The sequence below is a fragment of the Panthera tigris genome, chromosome D1, assembly GCF_018350195.1.
Source record: "Panthera tigris isolate Pti1 chromosome D1, P.tigris_Pti1_mat1.1, whole genome shotgun sequence".
Classification (NCBI taxonomy): Eukaryota; Metazoa; Chordata; class Mammalia; order Carnivora; family Felidae; genus Panthera; species Panthera tigris.
Genome location: NC_056669.1, coordinates 39,948,283 through 39,970,653, shown reverse-complemented (window position 1 = coordinate 39,970,653; position 22,371 = coordinate 39,948,283). Strand labels below are relative to the sequence as shown.

The 22,371-nt window shown below is 36.8% G+C and overlaps 1 protein-coding gene across 4 annotated transcripts in view; it reads right to left on the bottom strand.

The window, feature by feature from the left end:
• SLC36A4 (solute carrier family 36 member 4) overlaps positions 1-22,371 on the bottom strand; it is a 50,590-nt gene that overhangs the window by 6,217 nt on the left and 22,002 nt on the right. For all 4 annotated transcript variants that reach the window (XM_042957915.1, XM_007079011.3, XM_015536138.2 and 1 more), the window contains exons 7-10: positions 20,803-21,030; positions 18,741-18,839; positions 12,196-12,365; positions 3,147-3,316 (exon numbers count right to left, since the gene is read on the bottom strand). In XM_042957915.1, the coding sequence (XP_042813849.1) occupies positions 3,147-3,316; positions 12,196-12,365; positions 18,741-18,839; positions 20,803-21,030 (667 nt within the window). The remainder of the gene's footprint in view (positions 1-3,146; positions 3,317-12,195; positions 12,366-18,740; positions 18,840-20,802; positions 21,031-22,371) is intronic.

Below are 22,371 nucleotides of genomic sequence, written 5' to 3'. Positions count from 1 at the left end.
GGCAAAATCAATATATAAACACTCAAAATCACAGAAACAAAGGATAGTCTAGAATATGGGCAATTTATTCATTACAAATATTTACTATAGGATTACTGTAAATAGGCTGCCCTATGTCCTTTATAGACAGGTATTATGAGTAGATCTACTAAAAACCAATTAAGCTTATTCACTATTTGCCAAAACTACAGTATAGAGAAAAAGAAAGTATCTTTAAGGCACAAAGTTTCCTCTCATAAAAAAAAAAAAAAATCCTATTTTAAGTCCATTCTTGACAACTGTAGGGTGAAAAAAGATGTATCAGAGAAAAAAACAAAATACTTGGTATTTAACAACAAAACTGTAAGAAATACTCCAGCACATAAATTTTAATCACACAAATAATTAATGGTACTCCCCAGATACCTCCTGACTCTAAGATAGAATATGAGGTTACGAAATCGTATCTTTCCTCACCTGAAGTGGCACCTAACTTAAATGAAAGATTTTAGTGTATCTTCTCTAGTATTCTACAAATTAGTAAGATTTCTATTTTTTGGTGCTCTGTAGTCATAATCTCCTAAAACCAGAAAGCATGATCCCAAAGCCAAAAACTTTCCAAAATAAAAATAGTAGAAAGATCAATGAATTGGATAATAACAAAAATAAAGAGTATTTAGCATATTTTACAGATTCAAGTCAAACATGGAATCAAAACACTGGTCTCCATGTTCATTACAATTCAAAACTTAACAGGTTCTTTCTAGAGATGTGCTCTTAAAGTAAAAAGTATCTGTTGTAGTCGATGGTGGCCACTGGCCAGCTTCTACTCACTCTTCTCCCTCACCTGTGAGAAGCCTCTATAGCAAGTAAGGTGCCTACAGGCAACAGCTAGGATGAGTCTGACCCATCTTTCCAAGCTTTTGAGTTCCACTAAGAAGATACTTTGAAATGATGCTTCAAATGCTAAATAGAGCCTTGGACAAACCAATGCAACCCAAGCTGATAAGCCCACTACTTTGAAGGCCAATCCTACAAACCCAGATTCGGTACTTGGAAAGGATTATGGAACACTGATAGGTTATTCAATTTTCAAAGCACCTCCAGCTGAGCCTCCACTCTCACTGCTAGTGGTGAACAGCCTGCTCTGTGGACACGATGAGGTCCCATCAGCTGTGTACACATTCATCAGCGAGGAGCCTGCCCCAAAAGCTTGTCAAGTGCTCTAGAGAACAGATGAAAAACAGTCCTGCCATGAATATCAACTGGCCTTTACCAGGATGTGCCCAAGACTCAAACGAAGTTCAGCGTCCAATGATGTGTCCCAATGAAGTAGAAGGGAACACTGCCTGGTCTGTGTTCTCTTTGTCCAAAGCATGCTGTAAATATAGCCCTCATATACCGTTCAATAGCTTTCACTATTTTTAACTAAAAGACAGAAGCAGGAAAGAAAACTGGCAACTCTCTGTGCCATGAACTCAGCTCTTGAGAAAAAGCCCGTGGCTTCTGGGAATAAAGTCATGGTAGCGGATATGCAGTGTGCTCTGTGCTTCAGCAGACAGGCAGCTTCCACATAACAATGGCAGCCAATGTGCAGAAATGGATGGAGTTCTCAAAATATCAGAAGTGTTAAATCCCGTTAATGTTTTCCTCAAGCTCCTTCAAGTGAACTTCAGTAATTTTTTTTTAAAGTTTTTTTTTTAACGTTTATTTATTTTTTAGACAGAGAGAGACAGAGCATGAACAGGGGAGGGTCAGAGAGAGGGAGACACAGAATCCGAAACAGGCTCCAGGCTCTGAGCTGTCAGCATAGGGCCCGACGTGGGGCTCGAACTCATGGACCGCGAGATCATGACCTGAGCCGAAGTCGGCCGCTTAACCAACTGAGCCACCCAGGCGCCCCGAACTTCAGTAATTTTAAAAGGAGATATACTCTCAGAACTTATAGTCTTACATCTATATTAAAAGGACTTTTACTGAAATCAGTCTTTTTATGTAGTAGTCAAAATATCAATAAAAACAATGTGTAAGAAATATTTCAAATGTCTTAAAATAATTTTTTCCTACTGAATGTTTTATTAGTCATTGGAGTAAGGGCTTACTGAATTCATTCCTCAGCGTGATTTCTGATGATTATTGTTGATACAATTCACTTAAATGATTACTTTGGAAAACAGGTTTCATCTCTTCTTCCCAGCTTTGTTTCTTCTTTACATCTAGGCATAAGATCCACCCCAAATTGCTCACTGCAATTTATAGAGTTGCCTCGAATTTCTAGCTCTCTCGTTTCTCTCACCTTGAATGGGCCAAGATGGTTTTCTTCCACAGAAAGCTGACCCATTTCTAATGGGTCATTCTAGGTCTAGGCAATCCCATTAGTTAGTTCAGTGTTATGGTCATCTTATATTTGTGGTTACAATAATAATGGTGACAATAATAAATGCTGGCTACTTTGTTAATATCCTTGAACTCTATAAAAATGCCATTAAGGAAATCTTATCTTCATTTCAAAGTTGAGGAAAGAGGGGTTTAAAGATGCTATGTAACTTGCCTAAAGACACCAGCAGGTGAGTGGTAGGTTTCAACCATCAGGTCAGTATGACCCCAAAACTCATGCTATTTCTAGTATATCACTGTACCACAATCAAGTTTCTTCTCCACAGGTCTCCATTTTTAATGCTTTCTGGTGGAGGCATTTTATATTGTGAAACCTTAATACAAGATTATATATTCCTTCAAATAATATAAATTAGCCACTGAAATAATTAAAGACCCAAACAAAATAAAACCCATTTCTATAGGTAGTCTTAGAGAATCAAACTGTTAAATACACAAAAGTTAGTGGAAATAAAAAACCTGAGGAAAATGAAAACCGATGTAAAATGTGTATGAACAATATAAGGAGTCCCTTATGCATCTGATTTAGATATATTTTAATCACCATTGATGTAGTTTTCAAAATAATAATTTGAGTAGTTCTTTTAAGTATGATAGGATCTGGTTTGTGTTTTTCTTATATAGTGGTAGAACAACAGAATTTTAACCCAAAAAGTATCTCAGCGAGGTGAATGAATTGTTTTTAACATATTAAAAAATGTAACTTAAGTAGCTTAATTATAAGCAATTCAACAAGAATAATTATGATATAAATATGTAGTAATACTTACATGTAATACTAACCAAGAGGGACCTAACTGCAAATTCACAGATTTGTTTCCATTTAGCATGAAATTTGGATGTGATCACAGGGATGATGATCTCTGCCGGAACATAGAACTGAATTGAATATGTCACAAAGATGCCAAAGGAATATAGAATTTTCACTGATTGATATAACCTGTTAAAAGAATATTTCAAAATTCAGTTGATTCTTTTCCCCTCAGATTTACTCACGTATAAGTGACAAAACTGTAATAAAGTGTAAAACATGACTTAAGTATACATTGTGAAAAGAGTCCCGTAATTGAGTTCCATCAACACATCCGTCACCTCACATGTTTGTCTTTTTTTCTTTCTTTTTGGTGAGAACACTTCGGTTCTACTCTCAGCAAATTTCAGTTAAACGCTACAGTATTATCAACTATAGTTACCACATTATACATCAGAACTTCTTCATCTTACAAGTAAAAGTTTGTACCCTTTTGTCAGACTCTTTTTCCCTATCCGCCACCCCCTAGGAATCTGGCTTTCTTCCTTTTACCTTTAATGTTAGATAGGTAAGAAATTAACACAAACGTAGGCCAGTATCTTACTAATTAAATGCTTTTATCAAAAAAAAAAAAGCTAGCTGATCTCTACTAAATTTCTAGATGACGTATGGACAGTTCATTTTGACAAGCCTAGAGAGCTTGAATGTGGCAATGCAAAGATTTCAGAATATTGCTGGAAATATTTCATTTTAGGCTAAGCCAATGTTTAAAAAAAAAATTTTAACATCTATTTTTGAGAGAAAGAGACAGAGTGCAAGCTGGGGAGGGCCAGGGAGAGAGGGAGACACACAATCTAAAGCAGGCTCCAGGCTCTGAGCTGTCAGCATAGAGCTCGACGTGGGGCCCAAACTCCCAAACCGTGAGAACATGACCTGAGCCAAAGTCAGCCACTTAATCGACTGAGCCACCCAGGCGCCCCTAAGCCAATGTTTTAAAGGCTAGGCTGAGTCTCATGAAGAGCTAATGTCTTTTCTTAACTTTCTTTTAAAAACTGAGCATACTGTTTGTCTTTGATATCTTCTTGATCTATGTATAGAAGAAAAACTTCACATTGAACTTTGAGTTATGCTTCTCCTTGCTTAAAAATCTTGGTATGTATGTCATTAGTTGCAGAAATGTCATCATTCTTAGGTCCACAAGGAGGGCATCTAAATGGTTTCAACTTGCAAAGTCCTCTAGATTACACAGGGATTCCACCTATATAAAAGTTACATTAATAGGGAAATAGAGTTATTAGGCTGGTTGATGCCCAGTGCTTCAAAACAGCACCGCAAGTTTTAGTTTTATAAGTATCTTTAGAATTTCTACATTGTAGATGGTGTCTTGTCGAAATCAGTATACATATCCCTATAGAGACTTTGGTTAACTACCTTTTGGCTGGACAAAGAACACTTTTTAAATGTTGATAATGGCACACAGAGAAAACTAGAATCATAGGACTCAGAACATTATAGAATCTACTCTCTTAGGTTACAGATAATAAAATTATGTGTTGTGGTTTTTTGAAATTTTGAATATTTTGCAACAATTAAAATAAAAAAAAAAACCAATTGCTCTTGTATTCTTTAAAGAAAACAAACAAACTGGAGAGGAGACCATGGATAGAAAGTGCCGCAGCATTAACACACGTCCTCTTTAGGCAGAAACATCATTGATAGCCCCGATCTTCCCTTTAGAGCTCTGCTTTCCCACCTGCAAGGCCTACGCACAGGGGAGAGTGTTTCTTCCTTAGGAGAAAAAATACAATCATTTTAAAGGGATATAAAATATTCCACTTTTGGTACAGAAAGTCCTAAATATTAATTAGGCTTTAAGCTTATTTCTGATGTCTTAAGACTTATAGTAAAGATTATCAACAGTTCTCTAAACTGTGGCCAAGCAAGAGGGAATTTGTAAGTCTCCTTCTATAATATATGCATCATAGGAAGTTAAGAGGAAAGAAAAACAGCTGAGTAGGAATAGCTTTGAAAATACTGCAAACAACATAATTAAAGAAAGAAGGAACTCCTTAGGGCTAGCAACAATAAAATCTTAATATTAAATGCTTTCAGGATATATTTCTCAGCTTGAGGCTTGAGATTTAAATATAAACGGTCAAATTACTGCAATGTACAGAATAAAGACTCCTGCTTCATTTACTCTGATATATAATTATAGGCAATTAAATAAATATTCTTACCAGTTTATTATTAGAACATTCCTTTTGTTCTAATAATCTTTTAACTTATATGTTTTTAACAATATATTTTAAAATACATCTATGCATATAGGTATAATTACTTTTCTATTGATTTAAAACAAGTTATACAGGCTAAGGATCTGGTTATTATTAATGCCAGTCAATAACACTGATTATATGCAAATATTATCATTTGGTATTACACAGAGTACAAATGGGAAATAAAATGACATGAACCTTTTAAAGGCTAGTATACTTCCAATTATCAACCATAGAAGAGTAATTATAGAAATAAGAGTGTTTAAGAAAAGCACTGCAGTCTTTTAAAATCAATTGTTCCATTTTTACTTCTTTTCTGTTTTAAGAATCTACCAGTTTTTGTTTGACATCTATATTTTCAATCACCCTAAACTTTTTCTCTCATCATCTTTTCTACAGGGATTACCAACCTTTGTTCTTAATTTGGTTGTAAGCAGGCATCCACGTACTAAGTTTTAGAAATGAAGAGTTGAAAGAACAATCTACTCTTAAACTGTATGTCCAAAGGACAAAAAACTTTCTTAAAGTTATAGGAAGTTGTTTTGAAGATACAGAAGAATGTAAACAACTTTTAAATAACATTTAATGCACATTAAAAATTACCATGAAACTCACTGCCAAAGTTCTTGAAAGTTAGAGACCATGTTTTATTCTTCTCTGTATATTCTTAGCAGGTGGCAGATACTCATTAAGTAAATATTAATAATAAAAAATGGGTATGGATAGGTAGTTCTTAGAAACTATATTTATTCAATATCACAAATAAAAATACTTCAAAGAATAAAATAATTATTGCTTGAAAAAACACTATACTGGTAGCAAAGAAATTTAATATCTTAGTAAAAAACATAAGTGTGTGTTTTAAATAATTACTTTGCAGTCAATATATGAAATCTATGAAATCAGATTATGGGGCAACTAAATGTTCCAATGAAAACATTAGTTTTAAAAGCACAGCATTTCAAAATTTGCAATGCTTCTACTCTTTTCCCCACATTGGCTAATAAATCAAAACTCACCCTAAATTTACAGATACAAATATCTTAAAATTTTTGAAAAGCCAACCTGGGATATAAGCTGCCGACTGACTGTCTTTCTCTCAAGGCTGACTACAAAGCTACTCCTGGGATAACTATGATAATTCACTTGCCATCCCAGACCCTTGGTGATACTCAGGTTAAGAATCTGAGCTTAGTTCTGGGGCGCCTGGGTGGCTCAGTCAGTTGAGTGTCCAACTTCGGCTCAGGTCATGGTCTCACTGTCCATGGGTTCAAGCCCCGCGTTGGGCTCTGTGCTGACAGCTCAGAGTCTGGAGCCTGCTTCGGATTCTGTGTCTCCCTCTCTCTCTGTCCTTCACCTGCTTGTGCTCTGTCCCTCTCTCTGTCTCTCAAAAATAAACATTAAAAAATATTTAAAAAAAGGAATCTGAGCTTAGTTCCGTTAAGAAGAGACAAGTCTGAGGACTAGCTACAACCCTTACCAAGAACCTCACCTCATGCTAAGGTGAAAACTAAGACAAGGGTTATTTACTCTTCACAACTAGATTGAATAATGTAAACCACTCAACTTTTAGAGCATATTCACTAAACTAAGTATCACGAGGAAGAGATTTTTCATCTGTTCACCACTAGTTCCTGGAACAATACCTAGCACATAAAAGGCATACAATTAAGTATCTGTGAGATGCCCTTCATTTTGAATTTAATATTATTAATAACAGTCATTCTGATGAGGAAAGTCAGAGGTAGTTTGGGCAGGCCAGGATGCCCAGTTACAGGCAACTTTAATATTGCAAAAAGATAATTAAATTTGTCACAGAATTTTGACACCCATTAAAACAAAAGTGTAATGAGGGAAAAAAAAAGAATTTGTGAGGGAGAGGACAGAGGGATTAGTCTGGGATATATGAATCTTATTTTTCCAGTTTTCTTAAATTTATTTCTCTTACTGCTTTTTTATCGTGCCCTTTGGTGAGTCCATTCCTGCCTAAATATTTTCGCTGTAGGTAACAAGCTCCTCAGAGTTCAAACCGTTGATTGCCTGGTAGGATCCATTAAGACATGGCTTGATTACCTGCCATTACTTGTCAGCTTTATTTCCCAGAATATTCATGTTCATAGCTTGGGTATGCTACAAACATGGGCTTAGACTTGGGGTTTGTTCTCTTTGGGGAGGAAAAGTACCAGTTCAATTATCTTAATAAATCAAAATGCCTGCCTTATGCCTTCCCTGTTCTTATATGGTTCTTCTGTATTTTTTAAAAATGTTTATTTATTTACTTTTGAGAGAGAGAGAGAGAGAGAACATGAACAGGGGAAGGGCAGAGAGAAAGAGAGAGAGAGAATCCTAAGCAGGTTCCACTCTGTCGGCACAGAGCCTGATAAGGGGCTCGATCTCACAAACCATGAGATCATGACCTGAGCTGAAATCAAGAGTTGGATGATTAACCTATTGAGCCACCCAGGTGCCCCAATTATTCTTCACTATTTTTTTAACTGAATTTTTCCTATCCAATACATGCTTCAGAAAGAATGCCACATGCGGGACAGCAGAAGCACCTTACTGCTTCTCAATATTTGTTTGTATGAAAACCTAACACCCTTGATATTTAGTGGAAGTGCTATGTGTGTTGAATGAATGAGTAACATGTGAATTTATTCTAGGCCAGGATTTTTCAAACTCTAATCAGGAACCATTAAAGGGGCTATGATATCAATTGGGTGAGTTGAGTTGTGAATAGGTTTTTTCCTAATATATAGACTGGAATAGAAAATATCAGGGGACACTGTATGCAGAATATATGTGTCTTTATTTAGCCTTATTACTTATTTCAGTTATTTACATGTGTGTGGGTGGTGTGTACCACAAAAACGCATATACACACAGACGCACATACACTTATTTCTATGATGGTTTTTCTATAAAACATTTTCCTTTCTTACTATAGGTTATAGTTTGAAAAGTTAAAAAGCCACCAACTGGAACCAAATAAGAAGGCACGGTAACTGTGCTGGGGAAAAGGTGAAGGGGTATGGAACAGACCTCGTGTTTCAGGCTAGTAAAAAGCAAGCAACATAACAAAAGTGAACAAAGGAAACCACAACAAAAAGAAAGATGTTTGTTCCTATGATGTATATACCATCACTCAGAAGGACACAGTAAGACAGAACCCACATAAATACTCTGTGCTATTTTAAGTCCTCTTGTGAACTTGTTCTACCACCATTGATGCTCAAATCTCCACACCTTCCCTTACAACATTGACTAGAAATCTTCACCTGATGGCTTACATTCCAGAAATTGCTATTAGAGGAGGTAGAGAAACATGTAATCTAGGAAGATTTTACAATGAATATGGCATCCATGCTCCAACATAAATACTGTTCGTCTGCCAAATTCCACATTCCAGTATTTTCTTCAGGCTAATTTCATGCACACTTTTCCTATTTAGGACCTCCTTGATGGTAAGAAGAGTCTATAAGTTAAAGTAGTACATAGCAATTTATGTCAACCCCTGGGACCACGGTGTGAAGCACAGAATCTACATAAAGTGATATGAAAAATTCTTCATATCGATCCAGACAAAAAGAAACATCCTTTTATGGCCTGTGTAATGTTATCATGGTGGCTTCATTTGTATAGTGTTTTTAAATCAAAAGGTTATTTCCTCTTGGTTATTTTGCTTGCAACTGCACTGTGCCTTTGCTCTTCAGAGGACACATTCCTTCCTGGTGGCAGTGTGCTGGGGGTTCTCAGAGGATGGGTTAAACACAGTGGGTCGCCCTGAAGTACCAGTTTCAAAGGTTTTCTTGAGGGAGAACTATTTTTACAAAAAGCAACATCAAGATTATGATTATGTAAACAGAGGAGCTGATACTATGCTTGAGGCAGGCTACTTGGGCAAGTCTATTCTCAAGACTCCCAAGGGAACACTTTTGTCTTTTTCTCTCCACTGTTTATTGGGTGACGTTAGTGGAAGTCTTGGAAAAACACTGCTAAAACATCACTCAACTAGGACTAGTAGTGGTGCCTTAGTTATATTATCAGGTAACATGGGAAATGCTATTAAACCTAGATTCCTATTTAGCAATCATTTACTAAGGGCCTCTTAAATGCTGAGCAATGTGCTAGATCACGGAGATACATCATCAGCCTAAAAGATGAAGGGTTCCTGCCCTTACAGTGCTTATATTTTAGCTCAATTATCATCTTTAAGACACATTCTTTGCTTAAAAATCTAAATGCGATCCACTGAACAATACAACTCATAACTAGTTTTAAAAGATGTCACCTCAAACAATAAATAGTTAATAACCTGGAGCCTCTCTAATTCATACTTTCTTTATCCCGGGGCTGCTTTCTAATGCAATATTTTCTTGTAGGAATACCCATTATGAATTCTGACGATGTAAGTCACATGACATCAAAAGCCCATTACAGCTCCTCATAGCTAGCAGCTACGGGTTCCCTAGGTTCTTACGACAGCCATCCGCTTTTATACCGACAGTAATGAGTACACTGCACATTCTCGGACTTCCTAGGCCTGTATCGTCCTAAGCACAGGGAAGGAAAGGAAAAGACTCATACAGAGCACAACAAGAAAGAAATCTTAGATATAATCCCATGATCATTCCGGTCCAAACTCCTCCTTTTACAGAAGACTATCACTATAACAAGACAAGCATCTCCTCAGCAATCTTTCTCAGTCTTGGCTATTATCTTAACTGTCCCAGCTGCAGAGACCATAACGAAATGGACAGTAGGCCACACGAGGCTTATCTCCACAAGGAGAAGGAACTACCTAACACAAGTTCTCTAAAGGTGAATAGCATATCTTCACTTGCTGTCTGTTTTCTCCCAGATCTTTGTTTCTTAGGATACGTGTAACTAGCCTTTCTTCTAAATGAAAAGTGGGTGACTTAGCTAAGCTTTCTTGAATAGAAATGATGATGCAATGGTCCCTTTTTAATCAAGACTTGCAACTAATTCTGTTCTAAGGGTAAAGCCATAGCAATTAGGGATAAGGTGAGAGCAGGAAGGGGATGTGGAAAAAGGGAAGGATTAAGTAGAACTATTGCAGGGACAGTATCGCTCCCACAGGATTTAGTGAATACCAGAAGCATTCCCTACTCATCTTTCCCACTGTTCCTTCACCATGCTCTTAACTCTCTGGGGACAGGAACATCTGAACTTGATGTGCGTGCTCCCACTTCAGTCCCTTCTCTCTGGGAAGAATTCTGAGATTGTTTCCACCTATATTTTAGTTTTGACACTGAAAGTCGCCAATTTTATTTATAAAAATTCTTAACAGTTATTTATCTTTTTTTGAGAGAGACAGAGTGAGCAAGCATAAGCAGGGGAGAGGCACAGAGAGGGAGACAGAAGATCTGAAGCAGGTTCTGCACCATGAGCACAGGGCTTGATGTGAGGCTCGCACTCTCAATCATGAGACCATGACCTGAGCTGAAATCATGAGTCAACCACTTAACTGACTAAGCCACCCAGGCACCCCTGTATAAAATTATTCTTAAGATTTATTCTAAATATTATTCTAAGTGCGGAAAGATATCACTGTTTTCATTATATGGTATCTGAAAAGAGGACCTATGATACCATAATTTTTAGCCTGATTCTTATATTAAGCTGTTTAAGCTCCTAGTCCATATTAAATTGTTACAAAAAGAGGCGTTTTTGGAGGAAACAAAATTATATAATCAACTATAATGTAGGTTAATGAAATAAATGCTTAAAATTATATATCTTGTTTGTAGTCCTGTCTCTAGCCTGAAACAAACGTATAACATTTGAAACAACATGCTTCCATCTTGAAATATTTATAAAATGGGTCATGGCTAAAGCAGAACTATAATTTTAAAAAATAAACACACTGCATGTGTGTCCCTTGTGCAGCCTGGAAACTATTCTAGTTATATTCTTTCTACCACAAATGGCTTCCTATATGCATTTGGTCTTACAACATTTTCAACTCCAATAAAAACCCAGGACTTGTCTACTGAATGGTAGACAAACTCCCAAACTACAAACAGAAAGCCAGAGTATATAATATTTTAAAACATTTCAGGTTTCACAGACTTCTATCCAAGCAGCCTGAGCAGTGTGACATTAATTAAATCAGCAATTTAAAATTTAGTCTTTGTATTTATCAAAACTAAGGAGTTATCTTCCATTTTATAAATAAGGGTGCAATACCTTTTTAAAATCTCCAGGGACCAATCTCTGGAAGAAGGAAAAATCCTATATAATTCTTCATTTTGCAAAATATGGTTCTAATATTAAGATAATATTAAGATGCACCATATTATATTTTTATAATGTGTCCTACTTATGCTCTGAAAGGACTTGGGGTACATACAAGATGAAAGCTTACCAGTAAAATAGTGAGGGTCGTAAGTGATGGGTTATTTTATCAGGAACCCAGAGTGTTGGATTTGTTGGCATCAAGTACATGTATTACAATTTTTATTATAGTGAGTCCATATTAAAAGAATCCATGTTTTACTTTGATATTTTACTCAAATTTGGGATATCCTATAATTTTTAATCTTTTCAAAGAATCTCAAAAGGACCTATAAAATACTAGATGGTCTCTGAAGATTATGAAATCACAATAAAATAAGAAATCACAAATAAGGTTATACAAATAAGGAATCACAAAAAAATTTTAAATGTTTAAACCATAAATCCAAAAATACATCTTTGTCATCAAACATTGGTAAGCTATATTTATAGAGTATACAAGCTAGGATTAACAAAATCAGGTCCACCTACCACACATCCTGGGGAAGATTTAAAGTTATGCTGCCTTTAATTTCATCACGGAAACACATATATCCTAAAGTAGCTAATGTTACATACAAAGTTGTAACAATTCCCATGCCAATATTCAATGCTTGGGGGAAGCGTTTTGATTCTTTCATTTGATTTTCCAGTGGAAGGACCTACAAAGAGAATGTAGGTAATACAAGTCATTTAAAATGATCTGTCTTATATATACACAAGTATACATATATACTTGTCTTACATATACACAAATTAATCTTTCTATAGTTTATATGCAAATTTTATTTCCTTTTAAAAAACACATAATAAATTACTGAATATTTTTCTTGGTGTTATATATATTATTTACACTACAGATTTTTAAATCCTTAAAAAGGTCTGAAATCAGCTCTTACTAAGCAAACCTGTCAGGTTTTTGTAAGTAACTTCTTATTTTGGAATAACTTCAGATTTACAGAAAAGTTGCAAAGACAAACAAAAAACTCCCATACACCCCTGACCAGTTTCCCCTCATGTTAACATTTTATACTACCAAAGTACATTTGTTACAACTAAGAACCAACATTGGTACATTATTAAACTCCAAATTTTTATTTGGATTTCATTAGTATCTCCACTAATGTCCTTTTTCCGTTCCAGGGTCCCTTCCAGGATGTCACACTGCATTTTGTCACCATATCTCCTGTCTCCTTAGTCTTCTCTTAACTGTGATGGATTCTCAATCCTTTATCATTGTTCATCACCTTGACAGTTTTGAGGAGTACTGATTAGATATTTGGTATAATTTCTCTCTACTGGGGCTTGTCTGATGTTGCCTGATGTTTGTACACTGGGATTATAGATTTTAGAATAAGATACCACAGAGGTGAAATGCCCTTCTCATCACACATACTATCAACATGATTTATCACCGGTGAAATTCACTTTGATCACTTGGTTACGGCAGTGTTTGCCAGGTTTCTCTGCTTGTAAAGGTCTTTTCTTCTTTCTCATCATACTCTGCTTGTTGGAAGCCAAGTCACTAAATGCGGCCCATAATTCAGGGACTGGGGGGGATTAAGCTACACCTCCCGGAGAGGAATACCTACATAAGTGATTTGGGAATCCCTCTATGTACAAATTTACTTAATTGCTCATTTATATTAGTATGCATTCATGTATATTGTCTTATACTTTGGGTATGAATCCAAAGCATTTATTTATTTTGTTGCTCATATTGTTCCAGCTTTGGTCATTGTGAATCCCATCAGGTTCTCGTATTCCTTGTAGTCCTTTGACATGCCTCTGTTCTTTTGTTTTCTGAGCACTTCCATACTTTTTGGCACTACAAAACGCTCCAGACTCATCTTGAATTTCCTGGTTTCAGCCCCAGAATCAGCCATTTCTCCAAAGAAATTTCGTTCTTTTGTTGTAGAATGGTACTTAGAAATCAAGATCTGGGTGCTGAGCGGGCTTGTAGTGACTGTGTATCTCTGCTAACAGGACTTCTTATCTGATGGTGCTAGGAAATACATGTGTGCATACTAACCTATGTATATTCATGTCATAACTGCTTCTGTATCCATGTGTATCTACTGTGTGTCAATTTTGTGAGATGAGTAAGTTATGTTTATTATGTAAAAAAACCTTTAAAAAAAAAGGAAAAAAAGGCTAATTGAAGAGTTAAGCTACTTTAGGCAATTCTTCAGAGGTTCCGGCCAGGTGATCTGATCATACAGTAAAAGACACTAAGAAATAATAACAGCAATTATTTACCAAGTACTTACGATTTACCATTTTTTAATTGAGATAAAATTGGCATAGAATACTGTATTAGTTTCAGATGTACAACATAATAATTTGACATCTGTATACACTGCAAAGTGATCACCACATGTCTAGTTATCATCCATCATCATACAAAATTACAATTTTTTTTATAATAAGAACTTTAAAGATTTATTCTCTTGGCAACTTTCAAATATGCAATAAAGTATTACTGCCTATAGTTGCCATGCAAAATTTACAAACCTTTAGCTAGACTCACCAGTTAAAAAAGAGAGAGAGCACAATTAAATAAAATCAGAAATGAAAGAGAAGTTACAACTGATACTACAGAAATACAAAGGGTCATAAGAGACTACAATGGACAATTATATGCCAATAAACTGAAGTAGGATAAATTCCTTGAAATATATAATTCCAAGACTGAATCATGAAGACATAGAAAATCTGAATAGAAAGATTACTAGTAAGGAGACTGAATCAGTAATCAAAAAAACTTCTAACAAACAAAAGTCCAGGACCAGATGACTTCACAAGCAAATTCTACCGAACATTCAAATAAGATTTAATACCTATCCTTCTCAACTTCTTCCAGAAAACTGAAGAGGAGGGAATACTTCCAAACTCACTTTACGAGGCCAGCATTACCCTAATATCAAAACTAGACAAGGACACCAAAAAAAAAAAAAAAAAAAAAAAAAAAAAGAAAAAGAAAGAAAATTATAAGCAATATCCCTGATGAACACAGATGTAAAAATCCTCAACAAAATATTAGCAAACCAAATTCAATAATACATTAAAAGGATCATACACCACAATCAAGTGGGATTTACTCCCAGGATGCAAGGAGGATTCAGCATCTACAAATGAATCAACATGATACACCAAATTAACAAAATGAAGGAAAAAAATCAAATGACCATCACCACAGATGCAGAAAAAGCATCTACAAAATTCAATATCCATCCATGATAAAAACACTCTACAAAGTATGTACACAGGCAACATTACTCAACATAATAAAGGCCACATATGACAGGCCCACAGCTAGTACCAACTCAACAATAAAAAGCTAAAACTTCTCTTCTAAGATCAGGAAAAGTCAAGGATGGCCATGCTCACCCTTTTGTTCACTTTAAGAGCTCCTTCAATTCCAAAAGACAACCCTGCCAGGTAGAGTACTCCTGGTTATAAGTTCTTGGTTTGTTTGTTTTTTTTCCTTTCAGCACTCTGAATATATCATGCCACTACCTTCTGTTCTGCAAAGTTTCTGCTGAAAAATCAGCTAACAGCCTTATGGGGGTTCCCTTGTACTTAACAAGTTGTTTTTCTCTTGCTGCTTTAAAAATTCTCTCTTTGACTTTTGACATTTTAATTACAATGTGTCTTTGTATGGGTCTCTTTGGGTTCATCTTATTTGGAACTATCTGTAGACCTACATGTCTGTTTCCATCTCCAGGTTAGGGAATTTTCCAGCCGTTACTTCTTTGTTAGTTTTTATGCCTCTTTTTTCTCTCTCCTCCTTCGAGGATTCCTATAATGCAAATGTTATTCTCCCTGATGTTATCCCACAGGTTCCTTAAGCTTTACTTTTTCAAAGTTTTTTTTTTTTCTTTTTCTTTTTCCTGCTCCGTCTGGGTAAATTGCATTGCCCTGTCTTCGAGGTCACTGATGAGTTCTGCTTCATCTGGTCTGCTGCTAAACCCCTCTAGTATATTTTGCAGCTCAGTTAGCACATTCTTCAGCTTTGTGACTTCTGTTTGGCACTTATATTTTCTCTCTTTGTTGAAGTTCTCACTGTGTCAATCTATTCTTCTCCCAAATTCCATCAGCATCTTTACGACCATGACTTTAAACTCTTACCCACTAATAGATTACTTATCTCTATTTCAGTAAGGTCTTTTTCAGAAGTTCTGTCTTGTTCCTTCATTTGGAACACATTCCTCCATCTCATTTTTCCTGACTTTTTGTGTTTGTTTCTGTGTATTAACTGAAACAGCTACTGAAGGAGTCAGGACTCCCAGTCCTGAAGGAGTGACCTTGTGTAGGAGATGAACTTCATCATTCAACCTTGACCTAGGTCTTGGCTGTCTCTTGAACCTTTGTGACTGTCTAAGCAGACTGATTTAATCTTGAGAAGTTACAGTTGTTGAGGGCGTGCCAAGACCTGCCAGTGTTCCAGTGTGGGGATTTTAGTCAGTACCAAATTTCAGAACAGTTGAAAGCCAGATTCCTGGGCAGCAGCGTTTAAAGCACGGAAATATACAGTCTGTAGGGCTATAATTGTTAACCCTGCTGGCCTCTAGAGTAGGAGATCTGGAGGGGCCCCCTGGATAACAGTTGCAAAAATTGAGGCTTCAGACAACACTCTAAGCTCCTTTCTGGGAGGTATCACCAGGCTGTAGCAAGGCCAAGGGAGAGCACAGGACGGTGTCTCCCTGTGTTCCTTCAGAGTGCTTTGGTAGCCTCAAGATGCATGGCAAACCTGAAGCCTGTCCCTCAGGTTAAAGCTTCAGAACTTGTAAATAAGCCTTTTTTGCTGACAAACTGGAGTACATTTCAGTCAACTGTCTGTACAGCACCCTGGGCATGGGAGCCTGCCAAGAACAGTCTTTCCCATTGTTACAGTCCCATGGGGCCCTGGAACATAAAACCTCCTAGCCACCAGGGCCAGGGATCAAGGGGTGTCCCCTGTGTGGACTACACTTGCCCACAGCCTTAGTATGGCAGGGGAATAGCACTGGGGGCAGGGCACACCCACCATTGTTAGCAAGGCAGAGGGAGGCTGCTGTGTTTGTGAGTGTCCTCCTATGCCAGCATCACAGAGGGAGACTGCCAAAATGGTGCCCACCAGTGCCTCCATCCCCAGGGAAAGTCCCAACACGTCCCTGCCTCTCCAGATTCTTTTAAGATTCACAAATGAAATCTCCTCCACATATGGCCTAGGCACTTTTCAAACTGCAGCTTTTATGCTAGGTTCTGGGGCAAGTGAGTCCATATGCGAGCCCTTTAAAAAGGAGTTTCTCAGATCCTACAGTCCTTTGGATCCCACAGATGTAAGCCCCACTGGGGACTTGTCTCTCCAGTGCAGGTCTGAAGGGTTAGGATGCCTGATGTGGGTCACAAACCCCTTGCTCTTCAGATAAAAGCTCCCTATATTGGGTTGCCGCACTGGGGATGGGGTTTTTGGTGAGACCACATCTCTGTCTCCCTCATCTGTCTTGATGGGGCCCTTTTATCCTCTGTTGTGGAGGAACTCTTCAGCTAGCATTCAGTTCTTCTTCAGGGGGATTATTCCATATGTAGCTGTTGACGTGATGTGTCCTTGGGAAGGGGGGAGTTCCGGATCTTCCTACACTGCCATCTTGGACCAGCCCCTGCCAGGTATTTTTCTAGATGCTTCGAATGCAGCATCTCATGTGGTCCTCAAAATAACACTATGAGATAATAACTCTAGTAATATCTCCACTTTTGAGGTGATAGGTCCATATGGGAATATTAACTGGTTAACAGAAGAGAGAATAATTTGGATGCTGTAAAGATCATCCAGACCTGAAATAAAGGGCTACAGTCAAGAATGGTGCCGGTGTGGCTAGAAAAGGAGAAAGGGAAGGAAATTCACATTTAGATAGGCTCCTTCACATTAGATAGCATTTGGGTGTTTCAAATGTATTTTCATTTATGGGGAAACAGGAAAGAAAAACAGACATGCCTTCATTACTGATGGAATGGGGGAACCAGGGGCAAAGTGAAAGGAACTGTTCCAATGTTTCAAGCTTGAGCAACTGCAAAAAAAAAACCCTGAAAGTAACAGGACATGAGAAAGTGAAGCTGGTTTTAGATAAGACAGTCTATGTAGTACTCTGGAGTTGCTGAACTTAAGATGTCAGAGGAACAACTTAACTGGAAATGTCCAATAGTTAACTAGAGCTTGCTGGTTAAAGACATAAGTGAAAACCTGCAGTTATTTCTGTAACAGTGATAAGTGGAACTGTAAGAATATGTGAGAATTCTCTAAAGGAGAATTCAGAGAGACAAGGAACGCAAGCAAGATGCTGTAAAATTGTCTTTTAGATCTATTTCATCTGTAGTTCGCATAGATGTATAAGTGGTTTTGCTCCTATACCAAACCATCTGACAATGGAACATAAGCTGCAGAGCAGAAAGCAATCTTCTATTTTCCCCAAATCTACACATTTCAGGCTTTAAATAGACTGGAAGCATCTTGAATGGAAATATTTAAGATCTTAGAATCCTCAGGGTCCTTGTATTTCTTGGTATTAGCTTTATGATATTATCATTTCTCAAAACAAATATGACATGTGCAAATCTAAAGGGAGAATTTATATTTGATTCTTCTATGTAATGGCAACTTTGTAACAATTTCAATCCACTTCAAATCATCTAGTCTATAAAATATGATGTTTGGGGCTTGTCTGAATGTAACTTGGGCTTGGCAGAGTAGATGGAATACAGATAAAACAAAGTCGGCCATGGGTTGGTTTTTAAAGCTGGGTGATGCTTATACAAGAGTTCATCATACTATTCTCAAGATTTTGTATCAGGCTTGAAATTTTCCTTAATAAAACATTAAAAATCATCTAAACTAAACTATAATTCAAGTCTACCCTATCAAACTGCAAATAGTGTTCTGGTAATGAAGAAAATAGAAACAAAAAAGAAAAGTGCATTTTAAATGTAGTTTGACTACATAAATCTTTGTGTTAACTTAAAATTTTTATGAACAATAATAAAGAACAAATCCTTACCACTCCTATGCCTTCAAAAGCAAACACAGCAGTACCAAAAAAAAGTGGGTATTTTTTCCAACCAGCCACTATTGGAAGATTGTGGGGATTTGGCATATTCTGGAGAAAGAAAGAAAAAAACAAGAGAAGTTACATCTTTACTTATTTTAAACAATGTAAAACGTGACATCATGGACAATGTAAACAATGTAAAACGTGAAAGCGTGACATCATATACTTCTGAGCTTCACAATAACAAATGTATGTTATAAAAGTGAATAGTTCTTTCAATAAACACTTTAAGCACCTATGTTAAATGTAGCCAAGCTGTTAGAATTTCACTGCCAAAAGCCATTGTTTCCCTCATGCCCACACATTCCATCTGAGCTCAATGCTCCCGATTACCTGTTTCCACCTTCAAGTCCCAGGCTGTTCACACTGGGTATGGCTCCTGGCACAACAGGAAATAACATAAGCATACTCAGTCTAAACTGAGTGCCATATAGTCAGTTATCAACCACCGCTCATGGTGTCTAGCGAAATTCATTTTCTACTCTGTTTTGCTCTTTCCATCTCCAAGTCACCTGGTTCCTGATTTTGGCTTTCTACCTCATAACTCTGCTGCTTCCTCGTACAGGTCTCCTTCTTGATGCAGTGTCTTACACTTTAACCAGCCAGTTGCCATTACTCTTATTATTCATACATACTCCTTGACCCTGGCTTTGATTACTCAGCCCCAAGCCACAGCCTTGTTCCAACTTTTGCCATCCGGAGACTCACAAACTGTACATCTTGTTCAAGATCTCTGGTTCCACAACGACTATATCTTCCAGCTATCCCAAGTCTGCTTCCCACTCTGTTTACCATCCTGTGTTCTCTGCCCTCCTTAATTGGAAGTGGAATTCAAGACCAAGAAAAGAGGATGAAAAAAATAACCTGAAGTGTAAAAGCACATGGATAATTTGGGTAATAAAGAGGTCTAGAATATCAGAAGCGTAGGGAGACTTGTGTGATATAATGGTTATCCATGATGGAAAATACAAGTTATGGTCAAAATGAAAGGGATATTTAAGTGTTTGGGTCATCTGAGAATACCTAACTGTTATTCAAGACTCACACTGTTCCCTCTACCTAAGGAACCACCTTTTCTGCTCCACTAATTCTTACATGTTCAGGTAAGGGGTCGTGAACTACAGAAAGCCTTATGAGATGTTCCTGCCTGTTCCCTTCCATCTCATGTACAATTAGAAAATGTCTACAGGTTTTAGAATTCAGGGCAGGGGGAATGAAACAGACCCATCATAACAGAGTCTGTGATAAATTGCCAATGGAGGTTTTAGGACAATTGCAACAGCAATATACAAAATGGATTGGCTCAGGAAAGACTAGAGCAGGCATTCTTGACCTTTTCTGAGTCCTCAGCCCCTTAGAGATGAAAGCTATACACTGCTCAGTAGAAGAATGCATATATACATACAGAGATGCTAAATCTTGCAAATAATTTTAAGGGATTTGCAGATCCCCTGAATCCCATCAACCGATGTTTTTTTAAGAATAGTCCTTGTAGGGTTAGGATCCCCAGACTTCAGACAATGAAATCAGCTGACGCTGCCTACTTCAGACAGACAGGCTACAGATTAGTAGAGTGGCAGTGAATGGAAGTGGTGGCAGCAAAAACAGGTTCAGAAGTCAAAGAAAATTATAAAATTACATCTCGAGACTGGTTCAAATCTTACAAGAATAAAGAAAACACTAGTGAGTTCTTTGATTCCTGTTACACAGTGTACTGAGGCACTCCTAAATCTTACAACTCAATAGGGTAGGTATCACTATCTTCTGCAGCAGCGTTACAAAGCCCAGAAACAGATTTACCAAGATTCAAAACCAGGCCTGAAGACAAAGCCTGCGCTCTGTGTCACACACTTTGCCAGCTGAGCAGGAGCCCCAAGTTTACTGATTATCTCCTGTGTGCCACATGATGAAGTAGGGGTCTTCACACATCATTACTTTTACCTCCAAAGTGAACAAAGAATTAGTTATAAGAACCATAGGTTAAAAACGGTTAAAAACATGTTATACTTACCCTAACGACATACTGATAAATTATCACAAGACTGACAGCCATGGAAAGGTTGGCGAGGAATGAAAGCACAAACAGATTCTTTAGCTCACGAATGAAGACCAAAAGAATTATAAATGGAAGAAAGCAAAGCATATATATCCTTAGGTCAATACTTCTTCTCTCACATGGATTTGATGAATTGGTACTATTCAAAAGTAACACTTTACTCTCCAGGAATCCTTCATGAACCTACATAGGATTACCAGGAGAATAAGGAAGAGGGGGAGAAAAAAACTTTCATCAACTTATAAGTGACAAAATATCAAGAAATTACCTATACACTCTATGATAATTCCTTTACAATAAATGTTTATATTTTTTCAAGATATTCTAGCTTCCTAGAAATACATATTTATCAAATTTAAGGATAATTAAAATAGGATAATTCTTCTTTGCAAAACAACTTCTTTTATCATACTGTAAAAATAAAGTTCACTAGAAAATTATGAGGATTAATTTACCAATTTATTTTGAAGCTTTGTACTCATGATTCCAGCAAAGGCTCAACCTGCTTCTGAGATAATCAAAAGTGGATGTATACTTGCCTAGAATGACCATATTCTACTCCAGATATCCTACTCTGACTTACTCTCTTCAGAGAAGGTAACAAGCTCATATACCTCTTAGAAATGTACAGTAGTCAAGATAAAGTTTAGAAATCATAGCCTAACTTTAAAGCTGTTTTATAAAACAACTGTTTATAAATTATCATCACTATCAAAGGGGTGCCTGGCTGGCTCAGGCAGTTAGAGCATATGACTCTTGATCTTAGGGTTGAGTTCAGGTTCCATGTTGGGTATAGATATTACTTAAAAATAAAATCTTTTAAATAAATAAATAATCATCACTATCAATACATGCATGGCCATGTGCTAGATGTAGATAAATTTTTGCTAGAGCAAAAAATTTCAATAAATCAACTTTACCTTCAAATTAATTCAGCCACTTCTATATACCAACACTCAGTGTTCAAGAGTTACAGTAATTTATAGGTTCCACATATTAAAACTTGTCTCATTCAATTAATCACATAATCCAACTTACTAAAACAAAAATGAAATTATGCAGGACTCTACAAACACTCTTACAAACTCACAGCAGAGGTATATAATATTATAATTTAAATGCTAGGGAAAATCTATTTGCCCACAAACACTCTACACCCTCCTTTGAACACAATGACATTATCAAGTCTCTAGATACTTAAATTCTTAAGAACAAGATCCTATAATAATAATAGGGAGCATTTTTTGAGTACTGAACTAAATATATACAACATCTCATCTAATCCTCAAAACAACTGTCTGAGATGGCTAGTAATATTAATGTCAACTTATAGTTGAGGAAACTGAGGTTTAAAGAAGGGCCTTAAAAAAAACCTTACATAATATCAAGCCAGTAAGTGGTAGTTCTAGGATCCAAACCCGGCAGGAGACACTAGAATTTAGCTTATGACCGCTGCATGTTAACTGGACCAAAATACTGTAATTCGGAAAGGGGAGGCCCCTTGCTCAACTAGCCACCTGCCCT